General features: G+C 44.2%; 1 protein-coding gene across 1 annotated transcript in view; it reads right to left on the minus strand.

The window, feature by feature from the left end:
- The window catches only part of HSPA4 (heat shock protein family A (Hsp70) member 4), a 91,721-nt gene that overhangs the window by 51,778 nt on the left and 27,347 nt on the right, over positions 1-12,596 (minus strand). The window contains exons 4-5 of the mRNA XM_077473146.1: positions 6,644-6,766; positions 660-759 (exon numbers count right to left, since the gene is read on the minus strand). Of these exons, the coding sequence (XP_077329272.1) occupies positions 660-759; positions 6,644-6,766 (223 nt within the window). The remainder of the gene's footprint in view (positions 1-659; positions 760-6,643; positions 6,767-12,596) is intronic.

The following is a 12,596-nucleotide window of genomic DNA, read 5'->3' on the forward strand; positions in this document are numbered from 1 at the left end:
ATAGTCGAGGTGACCCACTCGTCCTGAACCACTGTTCTCCAAATGTCCGCAAAGTGCAGCAGCCTTCCTCCACCCGATAGAGTGGGGGCATCCCCTCAAAAGAAGAGCTTGGTGCCAGGTTTAGAAGAGCTTTGGGCCTAGGGCTTCTTCTGGCCCTGGCCTTATGGCTTGCCCCTGGCATTAGCGACCTGTTGGCGGTGGAACCACCTTGGCACTGAGACACCTGATTCTTCTCTTTACAGGAAGTAGAGAGCTCTGCCCTCCAGAAATCTTTTGGATACATTTGTCCAAACCATCACCAAAATGTTCCCCATGAAAGGGGAATCCTGCCAATAACTTCTTAAACCACAAAAGTCTATGCATATGGATTGACAGCAGCGGGAGGCTGTTGCACACAGAAGGCTTTTTATCTTAATGCACAGAAAGCATTAAGATAAAAAGCCTACTGCCTTTACAACGCCTTTAACTTAGCCTTCACAACCACTTTAACAGGGAAAATGTAATTAGAACACCACAAGTTTTAGGACCTATTAACTAGGGAAAGATAGCCTGACAGCAAAAAAAACCTCTGTAATTACATAGAAAGGGATTGCTTGTTATGAAATCAGTCTGAAAATACTCAGCTTCTTTATTATCATTTTTTTTCTGCCATCTGTTACCTGCAGTAGTTTCATTAATTAGTCGTAGACAGTTGAGCCCAGCGATCTGCGTGGCATCCATTACAGACCTCCTCTCCGCATCAGTGAAGAAGCATGGAACCTGGAATAAAGAGAACACTGGACTACACATCACATTACACTTGACTACACACATGCGAGAATAGAGTGCCAGATAAAATGACTTTGTTATATGGCTTGCGTATGCCACAGGCCATTAGGATGAAAAATTATTAAACACTATATGTGTGTTCAGATTCAAATTTCAGTCCCATTTATATTCCTCATAAAACTAAAAATATCTTGAACTTTTCGCTTCTCAAACCTGTCATTAAGTTCTACCAAAAGCTTTCTGGTTACATACCCACACACACAAATGTATACTGCCATGGCAGAATTCTCCATCTCACACACACACACACACACACACACACACACACACACACACACACAATGTGACAGTGCCGGTGCACACTAAGCGGCGGGGGAACCGCATGCAAATCTGAACAGGAATTGCACTGCATTCCTGTTCCAATCACATGCGATTCTTCAGCAGGGTGATTTAAACCATTATTCTGTATGGCTCAAAATTGCACCAAATCCGCACACCAAAAAAAAGGCACAAAACCATTTTTTTGGGCCGTACCAGAATGGGATCACATGGGCGTTCACACCCATGCGATCTGATTCTGCAAATTACACTTGCGGTTTGTGAACTGACCGCAAACAATCAGCATTTTCAGGTGGTCATTAAAGGCAACCCCTCCCCACCCCCCCACCCCTCGTAAAACACTGCTTTTAAAATAAAAAAAAAATAAAAAATACAATGTGCGGGTTCAATCAAAACCCAAATATGAGAATATGGAGAATTTAAATATACAATATAAAAAAATTAGATTGGAAGGGCATGCATTACTGATTAAGCCAGGCTCTTTATACCAAAATTCTTGCACCCTTTGCTACATAGTTACATAGTAGGTGAGGTTGAAAAGAGAAAAGTCCATCAAGTCCAACCTAGGTGTGATTATATGTCAATATTACATTGTATATCCCTGTATGTTGTGGTCGTTCAGGTGCTTATCTTAGCCCTTGTACACACGGTCGGAGATTCCGACAACCAAATCCGTCGGATTTTGTCCGAAACTGTTGCATACACACAGTCGGACAAAGTTGTCGGAAAATCCGACACGATTACGTTATTTCGTTACGACAGGACTACGTTCACGCTAGTAGCCAATAGCTTTGGTGTAGGAATTTGATCCGAGCATTCTCTACACATGATCTGAGTATGTCCGATCGGAGCATTTTGTTGGAAAATTTTACCAACAAGTTCGATGTAGACCACACACAGTCGGAATCTCCGACCGTGTGTACAAGGGCTAATAGTTTCTTCAAACTATTGATGCTCCCCGCTGAGACCACCGCATGTGGAAGGGAATTCCACATCCTTGTCGCTCTTACAGTAAAGAGCCCTCTATGTAGTTTAAGGTTAAACCTATTTTCTTCTAATTTTAACCACTTTCAGACCGGACCAATTTGCTGGTCAAAGACCAGACCACTTTTTGCGATTCGGCACTGCGTCGCTTTAACTGACAATTGCGCGGTCGTGCGACGTGGCTCCCAAACAAAATTGACGTCCTTTTTTTCCCACAAATAGAGCCTTCTTTTGGTGGTATTTGATCACCCCTGCGATTTTTATTTTTTGCGCTATAAACAAAAATAGAGCGACAATTTTGAAAAAAACGCATTATTTTTTACTTTTTGTTATAATAAATATCCCCCAGAAATATATAAAAAAAACATTTTTTTCCCTCAATTTAGGCCGATACGTATTCTTCTACATATTTTTGTTAAAAAAAAAAAAAAAAAAAAAAAAAAAAAAAAAATCGCAATAAGCGATTATTGATTGGTTTGCGCAAAAGTTATAGCGTTTACAAAATAGGGATAGTTTTATAGCATTTTTATTAATAATTTTTTTTTTACTAGTAATGGGGGCGATCTGCGATTTTTATTGTGACTGCGACATCGTCGGGGACCCATCGGACATTTTTGGGAGCATTGTCATTTATACATTAATCACTGCTATATAAATGCAGTGATTCCTGTGTAAATGACACTGGCAGTGAAAGGGTTAACCAGTGGGTGGCAGTGTAGGGGTTAAGTGTTCCTAGGGGTGTGTTACTAACTGTGGGGGGGTTGGGCTTTCATTTAGCGTACACTGATCTCTGCTCCAATCACATGGAGCAGAGATCAGCGTCACTAGTTGCTAGGCAGAATGGAAAAATGTTGTTTACACAGCATTACCTCCATTCGGCTGCTCCGTGAGACGATCGCGGGGATGCCCGCGGCGATTGAGTCCGCGGGTCCCGCGGCGATTGAGTCCGCAGGTCCCGCGACCGGACTCACGGGGGTCCCGACCAGCGCGAGAGCGCGCCGCCGCCGGCGCGCTCCCGATGGCAGGGCGGCATCGAATATTGGACGTACCTGTACGCCAATATGCCTGCCCGTGCCATTCTGTCGACGTATATCGTCGTGCGCTGGTCGGGAAGTGGTTAATGAGTGGCCACAAGTCTTGTTAAACTCCCTTTGCAAAAAAGTTTTATCCCTATTGTGGGGTCACCAGTATGGCATTTGTATATTGAAATCATATCATTTCCCCCCCCCCCCCAAGCGTCTCTTCTTCAGAGAGAATAAGTTCAGTGCTAGCAACCTTTCCTCATATCAAACCCTTTATTAGCTTTGTTGCCCTTCTTTGTACTCGCTCCATTTCCAGTACATCCTTCCTGAGGACCAGCACCCAGAACTGGACAGCATACTCTAGGTGAGGCTGGACCAGAGTCTTGTAGAGCGGGAGACCCCTTTCACATCACACCGCCCATTGCGTCGGCAGTACAACGCGATATTTTTAGCAGCGTTTTACCGCCGGATTTGCGGTGGATTTCAGCCGCCAGCGGGATGCTTCTCCCCCCCGCTAGCGGCCGCGAAACGGTTAAAACCGCCGGCAATACACCGCAACAGTGGCGTTTTGCCAGCGGTATTACAGCCCTGCCCCATTGATTTCAATGGGAAGCAGTAAAACACACCGCTCCTTCACCGCTCCAAAGAAGCTGCTGGCAGGACTTTTCCCTGCCAGCGCACCGCTGTAGTGTGAAAGCCCTCGGGGCTTTCACACTACACACAATGGTGCAGCTTCTTTAGGGCGGGTTACAGGCGCTATTTTCTAACGCTATAGCGCCTGCAAAACACCCTTGTGTGAAAAGGGGTGTTATCGTTTTATCTCTGGAGTTGATCTCCTTTTTAATGCATGCCAAAATTCTGTTTGCTTTGTTAGCAACAGCTTGGCATTGATGAGCCTATCTACTAGGTCCCCCGGGTACTTTTCCCCCATCTTAGATTCCCCCCAGGAGGTTCTCCCCCAGTGTATAGATTGCATTCATATTTTTGCCACCCAAATGCATTTTTTAACTTTGCAAAAAGATCTGAACAAATTAATGGGGTGGGCAAATAAGGTTCAAAGTTTCCACATCCTGCGGAGAAGTTACTGTCCAGCTTAGCATAGAATCAGCCGCAAAATACGACCGAGTACTCCCTATTTAAAATCACCACCCTCTGAACTCGCCCTTGTAGCAAGTTTTCAATCCATGTACCCACCCTATGGTCCATGCCAACGGACCTTATTTTGTACAGTAAATGTTTATGGGGAACTGTGTCAAATGCTTTTGCAAAATCCAGATACACCACATCCACGGGCATTCGTTTATCTAGATGGCAATTCCCCTTCTCATAGAAGGTTAATAGATTGGTTTGGCCAAACCATTCTTTATGAATCCATGCCGATTACGGCCAACGATACTGTACTCATTACTAAAATCTTGTATATAGTCCCTTATCCTCTCCAAGAGTTTACATACTATTGAGGTTAGGCAAACTGGTCTGTAATTCCCAGTGATGTATTTTGGGCCCTTTTTAAACATTGGTGCTACATTGGCTTTTCTCCAATCAGCTGGTACCATTCCAGTCAGTACAAATTAGGAACAACGGTCTGGAAATTACTTGACAGAGTTCCCCAAATACCCTTGGTGCAAGCCATTTGGTTCCGGTGATTTATTAATGTTAACTTAATGTTTCCCCAAGTCTAATTTTAATTCTGTCCTCTATTAACCATGGAGGTGCTTCCTGTGATGTGTCATGAGGATAAACAGTGCAGTTTTGGTTACTGAAGCCCTCCAGATTCCCTTGTGAAGACTGAGGAGAAGAATAAATTCAATACCTTCACCATCTCCCCTTCCTTTGTAACCAGAAACGTCCTGTGTCCTTCCTCATTCTTTATTGGGCCAATATGGTCTGTACTCCCTCTTTTTTTACCGTTTACAAACAAAGAATTTCTTGGGATTATTTTGCTCTCCTCCGCTGTGTGTCTTTCATGTTCTATCTTAGCCATCCTTATTTTATTGCACCCTTACATTTCTTGTTGCACTCTTTATAAAGTCTAAATGCTGATGATGATCCCTCAACCTTGTGTTTTTTGAAGGCCTTCTTTGCTTTTTTTATACATTTTTACATTGGAGTTAAGCCATCCGGGACTTTTGTTCACTCTTTTAAAATGTATTACCCAATGGGATGCATTGGCCAATGCCCTTATTTAATATGGTCTTAAAGCACACCCATTTCTCCTCTGTGTTCTTTGTTCCTAAGATTTTAACCCAATTTATGCCTTCTAGCAAGGCTCATAGTTTAGGGAAGTTGGCTCTTTTGAAATTCAGTGTCTGTATTCCCCTTATGTTTCCTATTTGTGCGATTTATACTGAAGCCAATTGACCTGTGATCGCTGTTACCTAAATTGCCTCGTATTTCCACATCAGTGATCAGGTCTGTATTGATGGTAATCAGATGCAGTAATGCTTTATTTCTAGTTGGTGCGTCTACCATCTGACCCATAAATTGGTCCTGCAATACGTTTAGGAACTGGCAAGCCTTAGATGAATGTGCGGTTCCATCTGACCAGTTTATGTCTGGATAGTTAAAAATCCCCCATTATAAACACTTCCCATCCTTGCTGCTGATCCAAATTGTGACAGGAGATCCGTCTCCTTTTCCTCTCTCAGGTTAGGGGGCCTATAGCATACTCTCAGTATTATTTTCCCCTTAGCTTGTTCCCTGGAGCTCTACCCAGAAGAATTCCACCTCCTCCCTAGCTCCCTTAGTGATGTCATCTCTCACGCGCACTTGTACATTATTATTGATATATAGGCAAACCACTCCCCCTTTTTTTACCCTCTCTATCCTTGCTATAAAAAAAAGGTATACCCTTGAATGTTTGTCATCCAATCATGAGAGCTGTTGAACTAGGTCTCTGAAATTCCCACAAAATCCAAATCCTCCTTGTACAACAGTATCTCTAGTTCACCGATCTTGTCCGCCAGGGTCCTGGCATTGGTGAACATGCCACGTAGTTTATACTGGTCACATATTATCCTCTTATTGGGTGTTCAGCGTTTGCAACTAGGACTTGCTACTATACTTACCTTGTGTTTATGTGCTTTTTCAACCTACCACTAAATGCCCCCAATACTACCCTCTGGAATATGTTCCGCGCTGACTATGTCTACCTCTGGACCCCCCCCCCCCCCCCCCCCCCCCCCCCGGTCGCCTAGTTTAAAAACCCATCTAACTTTTTGACTATCTTCATTCCCAGCTGATCTGCACCCTCCTCATTTACACGACACTGACATCCTTGGAAAGGAATAATTCCTTCACGTTAACGACACTCCATGAGCATGTCCATGGGGTACAATCCACTTTAGGCAGCCATCAACAAGAAGCAGGAAACACAGACTTGACTCATCAGACAATAAAATAGCATCATATATTGGCAGAATTACTTATTAACGTGATTAATTTCCCATAAATGTGTCAGATGTGCTCACTGACCATAAACGTTAAGCCTTATTAAAAAAAATAAAAAATAATAATAATAATTTACTTACTGCAACAACACAGTCTACTACAGGCTTCTTCAATGCACTTTCTGCTGTTTCTTTAAGTTTGGTCAGTAGCATGGCTGCCACCTGCTCAGTAGTAAAGCTTCTTTCTTCCTCCAAATACATTACCTAAAAAATAAAAATAATAATTTGAGTCCTGGAATTGAGTGGGGAGGGAAATGGAAAAAGCATCTAGAAAATGGTAGTCTTCTCTTGACTGGATCCTCAAAGCGAGTGTATAGATTTCAACCAAAACTAAAAAGCTTCTCAACATTTGGTGCCACCGACTGTCCAATGGAATCTTAATGCCATGTTAACTGGGTGCTGTAATGCAAACCTTCATACCAGTATAGCTTTTCCCCATATTGGCCAACTCCCATGGTCCTTCATACCTTACACTCTGATTAGGTTATACATTATTTTTGCTGAAGGCTCTCATGGTACAGATGACCTACTAACAATGCCAATGCTGGTATAGTTCTCAGATCATTTAACCACACAAGCCCCAAACAAAATCATAGAGTGGGAACCTTCAGGCGCGCAGAATAAATTCTGCATACAGTACCAACATATTGATGAAAAGCTCAGAAATTGTGTAAAAAGCACGCAAGTTAAAATTGAGTACTAACCCCAAATAAAAGCCACGAAGAATTGCCAATGAACCCAGACAACACCCTACTTATGAAAGAGCACTTTTTTTCAATTGAACAAAGGTTTTTTTTACTAATTAATCAACTGGTGCATAGATGTTATGTTTGCTTTTCCATATAAACTTGGTAACTGTTACACTGAATGTTATAAAAACTATATATTGAGACATGTGTCTAAGCATTTATTCCAAGCCAATCTGGTTTTATTATACAAAGGTATCAGACTCTTGGAGCCAGCAGCCCCATATCTTGTTGTATTTGTTGGGGCAGCCCGTTAACATACATAAGCATTTTTTATACGGCAGGGTATTATTCACTTCTATTTTCCATTCTACTATTTTGGGAGCCATTTGTCTCATCCATTTTTTTAGCAATGATTTTCCTTGCTGTGAACAGAGTCTCATGAAGAAATGTTTTTGTATATTCAAATATTGTATATCAATTGTGTCTGGTAATATACCAAAAAGGCAGTTTTGGATCTAGTGCTAGGGGTGAACCCATTGTCTCGTGTAGAAATGTCATGATTTGTATCCGCAAGCCTTGAATCTTGGGCCATGTCCAGATCAAGTGGAAAAAAGTGCCTGTCTCTTGTCCACACATCAGGCATGTGGTAGAGAGTGCATTTGTATCTTGCCCCTCTAAGGGGTGTGAGGTATGCCCTGTGCAGAATGTAAAGTTGTGATAGTCGATCCGATAGTTTGGGGGATACAGCCTTACAGGACTCCAGTGCCTCTCACACGCCTCATCCTCCATTTGTCCCACCTCGCTTTCCCATCTGGGTTTCAGATTGTATGCTATTTTAGTAGAGATGGGGGCGCAGAGAATATTGTAAAATGCTGAGATCAGTTTGTGGGGGGTCCGTGTTCTTAATTACTGCCATGATGACATTGGGTGTAGGGTGTGGGACAGAGTAAGGAAATTGCAATTGTGCCGCATGGTGGAGTTGTATGAATCTAAAAAACATTTGATTTTGAATTGTGAATTCTTCTTTAAAGCGGGGTTCCACCCTAAAGTGGAACTTCCGCTGATCGGAACCCTCCCCCCCTCCGGTGTCACAATTGGCACCTTTCAGGGGGGAGGGGGGGGTGGAGATACCTGTCAAAGACAGGTATTTACACCCACTTCCGGGCATAGACTCCCGTGGGAGTCTATGCCTCTTCCTGTCCTGCCGCGCTGTCTGCTGGGACACACACGGGTCCCAGAGATAGCTCGGACAATTCCTATGGCGCTGCGCGACTCGCGCATGCGCAGTAGGGAACCGAGAAAGTGAAGCCGATTCGCTTCACTTCCTGATTCCCTCACCTAGAATGGTGGCGGCAGCAGCCGAGAGATCGATCGGCCTCGGCATCGCTGGACCCCGGGACAGGTGAGTGTCCATTTATTAAAAGTCAGCAGCTGTAGTATTTATAGCTGCTGGCTTTTAATATTTTTTTCCCCAGTACAGTCTCGCTTTAAGTGAATCAAAAGTTTTAAATGGTGTCCGTCTTAGTAGGCGATGCAGATAAAATACTCCCTGTGTGGACAATATGTTTGTCATTTATTTTGGTGAATTCGGGGGGAGGTTGTTGTGCCATGTCGGTGTGTAATCGTTGAATTGTGGGTTTGGAAGAGGCCAAGTCCCAGATTTTCCTGTAGCGATAGACAAACTATGCTATTTTCCCCTGGTTCTGACCTTCCCGAGACCAATGCCATTGCGTATAGCGAGTCCTTGGTGTGTTGTGCCCATTTTGGACATGGGAGCGTGAGGAATCGCTCGCTATCCTTTTTAGCCAAGTGAAAGAGTTGTGACAATTGTGATGCAATGTAATATAAGATAAAGTCAGGGAGAGCTGTGCCACCAAGGACAGTTGGGTTCTTGAGTTTGCCACGCTAGTTTGGGTCTGTTGGTTCCCCACGCAAAGGCTTAAGGAGGGCCTCCAGAGATTTGAAATCTTTCAGAGGTAAATAAAATGGGGTATGCCATAGAACTTACAGTATTTTAGGGCGTAGGACCATTTTAATTAAATTTATCCGGCCCCAGATCCCAAGTGGGAGTTGGGACCAAATCCATACTTTAGTCTTAACCAGGGAGAGGAGAGGGTCTATGTTAAGATTTTTTAAATTAAGGCGCCCATTCTCATTCCCTTGATCTCTGGGTTTGCTCGGATATCGGACATCGCAAGGGGTTCTGCCCCTTATGGCAGCCCTGTCTCGTGCCTCTACTGAAGTCAAACATCCGAGACGGCCACCCGTTGGCTACTACCTTGGCATTGGGTACCTGGTATAGTAGATAAACCCACTTAATATATTTGGGACTGAAGCCCTAGCCCTCCAAGCATCTCCAGAGATACCTCCACTCCGAGTCAAAAGCTTTTGCTGTGTCCAAAGTCACTACAACTCGTGAACCAACCTCCTCATGTGTGGCCTGTATATGCATATATAATTTCCTGAGATTAAACGAGGTATTGTGACCAGGCATGAAACCTGCCTGGTCTGTATGTATTAGGGATAAGATGACCTTATTGAGCCTGATGGATAGTACTTTGGCCAGTATTTTGATATCAACCTGTAACAGGGAGGTAAGAATCTGGGTATCCTGGATTTTTTCCTGGTTTGGGGATGAGGACTATTGTTGCCCCTGTCATGGATGGGGGTAAAGTCCCAGTCTGAAAGAGATGGTTGTATAATGCTAGTAATGTAGGGGTGAGTATTTCACAAAAAATTGGGAATAAAACTCAATTGGGAGCCCATCTGATCCTGGCGATTCCGACCTGGCGAAACAGGCAATGGCAATTATGATTTAGTCTGTGGTGAGGGGTGCCTCCAGAAGGTCCATCTGTTCTTTTGTCAGCTGTGGGAAAGTCACCTTCTCAAGAAAGAGGGACATTGATTGCGCCCCAGTGGGAGCTGTCGTTTTGTACAAGTCGGCAAAATCTCTAAACATGGAGGTTACTGTGGGTGGGTCTGTTATTTGTTGTCCTCCAGGGCCATGTAGTGCGATAACCACCGGGGGGGGGTCTATCTTCACTGTGCACCAAGTACACCAATAACTTGCCCACTTTTTCAAAAAATTTTTGTTTAGAGAAAATAAGGTTTTTGTAATTGTAGCTGGGTGACTACTCTAGTTTGAAGTTTAAGCAGGTTTGCATTTACGGGAGTCGGGGTGGTGGCAAAGCATCTCTCAGGAGGAGGACAGGTCCACCATCACCTTACCAAGGGAAGTGGCAGAGTCTGCCTTAATTTTATTGATACCGATAATTAGCATTGAGCAAGCGAATAGCTTAAAAGGTGTCCCATACTGCAGAGGGTGATGCTGACTTGTCATTCTCCGCAAAGTAGAGTTTCCATTCATTCATCATCCTCTGGTAGGAGCGAGAGCCAAAATGGGTTCAAAACGCCAGGATCTTGGTGGTTTGGTGATGTTCAGTGTGAGCCAGTAGGGACTATGATCCGAGAGTATTCTGGGACAGAATGCAGCCTCTTGTAGTCGAGGTGTCAGTCTGATTAATGAGTATGAAGTCTATGCGGGACATGGAATTATGAGAGGATGAGAAACAAGAGTACGATTTCATATGTGGGAACTTGTGGCGCCATGTGTCTGTTAAATGAAAGGTGGAAATGAGCTTATAGAACCTAGTTTCATTGGGAGCATTCAAGGTGGGAAGAGACAGTTGTAACTTGTGTAAGGTTGGATTTAGTGTGGTATTAAAGTCGCCCAGCCAGACTTCAGCTATTGCAGGGTGGCAGGCCATGAACAACAGTCCCTCCTTGATTATGGTGATGTTCAACGGGGCTGGCAGCATAAAAGGGCAGTATGAGGAGGGGTTCACCGTATAATTTAGCTAGGAGAAATACGCATTGTCCCTGTGGATCAGTGGATAGTTCACATAACTCAAAATGTACAGATTTAGCCATCAAGATTGAGACTCCCCTAGCATAAAACGTGTGGGTAGGATGCTCCCCTCAACATGCGTTTCCACCAAGGTCATCACATCGGCATGTTGTTTCTTCAGCAATGCGAAGACTGCTGCACGCTTGATTTTCTCACACATACATCTGGCTGAGTCTCTGGGCTCTAAGAAGGTCAAGGGATATCACCCATATCAGTAGTTCAAGGTATTGTCATGGTTAAATCGATCCCCTTGTTTCCTATAAAAGGCATCCATCATGCACCAGAGAAAACTCCAGTAAATATGGTAATATTTCCCAGTGATGTGTGGGGTAAAGTCTTGCTGCACAATGCATGTGGCTGGTAGGACTTCTGTATCTCTGGAGGTCCAGGGAGTAATTGGACGCCTGTATGGTAAACGTCTAGGGCAGTGATGGTGAACCTTGGCACCCCAAATGTTTTCGAACTGCATTTCCCATGATGCTCCACTGCACTGCAGCGTGCATGAGCATCATGGGAAATGTAGCTCCAAAACATCTGGGGTACCAAGGTTCACTATCACTGGTCTAGGGTTTGTGTTTTGTACTTGTTAGTGCATAAACGGTTCCATGTCGCACGCAGGAGCTTTTTGTGTGGTACAAGACGTTTCGCGTCCAGAAGTGGATGGTTTCAAGTGAAGTTCCATGTGACTGCAGGGGACAGTGCAACCATGAGACTATGGAGAAAAGTTGAGCTGTAAAATGATTTTGGGCATAATGGTTATAACTGCATATCTGGTACTTGGTCAATCGGTTCTTTCAGTAATAGCACGGCGTTCCAGCCAGGAAATCACTTCTTCCGGATCCTCAAAGACGACTACATGGCCATCATGTTTTATTCTGAGGCGGGCAGGGAAGAGCATGGAGTATTTGTAACGTAGGTTCCTCAGCCTGCGCTTGGCCTACATAAAGCTCTGGTGGTGGCTTTATACCTCCGCTGAAAAGTCTGGGAAAATAGCTAGTTTAACATTCTCCACTGGGACGTTTCCTTTCTCCCTCGCCATCCTCAGGGCTGTATCTCAGTCTTTGTAGTTTGGCTATAAATGTGCGGGGGGTCTGGCTGGCATGTGGTGTGCTCAACTGCAAACATGGGGTATAAGGCTTCTCTCCCATAGGTGTTGATCAGGAGTTGTTCCTAGAACATGGTAGTGTCTTTGCCTTCAGTCCCCTCTGGCAGGCCTATAAGACGCAAATTCTTCTCAGCCTGTTCTCCATCTCATCTTGTTTGGTGAAGAGTTGGTGTATTTACTGTTGCATGTGGTCTGAACCTCCGCGAGTAGGCCAAAGACATGGACTTGCCTGAATGCGGCCGCCAAGTGGAGAATAGCTGCTCCATTCGGGCCGCCACTGGTCCGGTCGCCTGCAAGGTCAGTGCAGGGTATATTATATGTTCCCAGGAAGTT

Source organism: Lithobates pipiens, unplaced genomic scaffold (genome assembly GCF_037356315.1).
Source record: "Lithobates pipiens isolate NorthernLeopardFrog02 unplaced genomic scaffold, aLitPip1_a1.2 Scaffold_8, whole genome shotgun sequence".
Taxonomy (NCBI): Eukaryota; Metazoa; Chordata; class Amphibia; order Anura; family Ranidae; genus Lithobates; species Lithobates pipiens.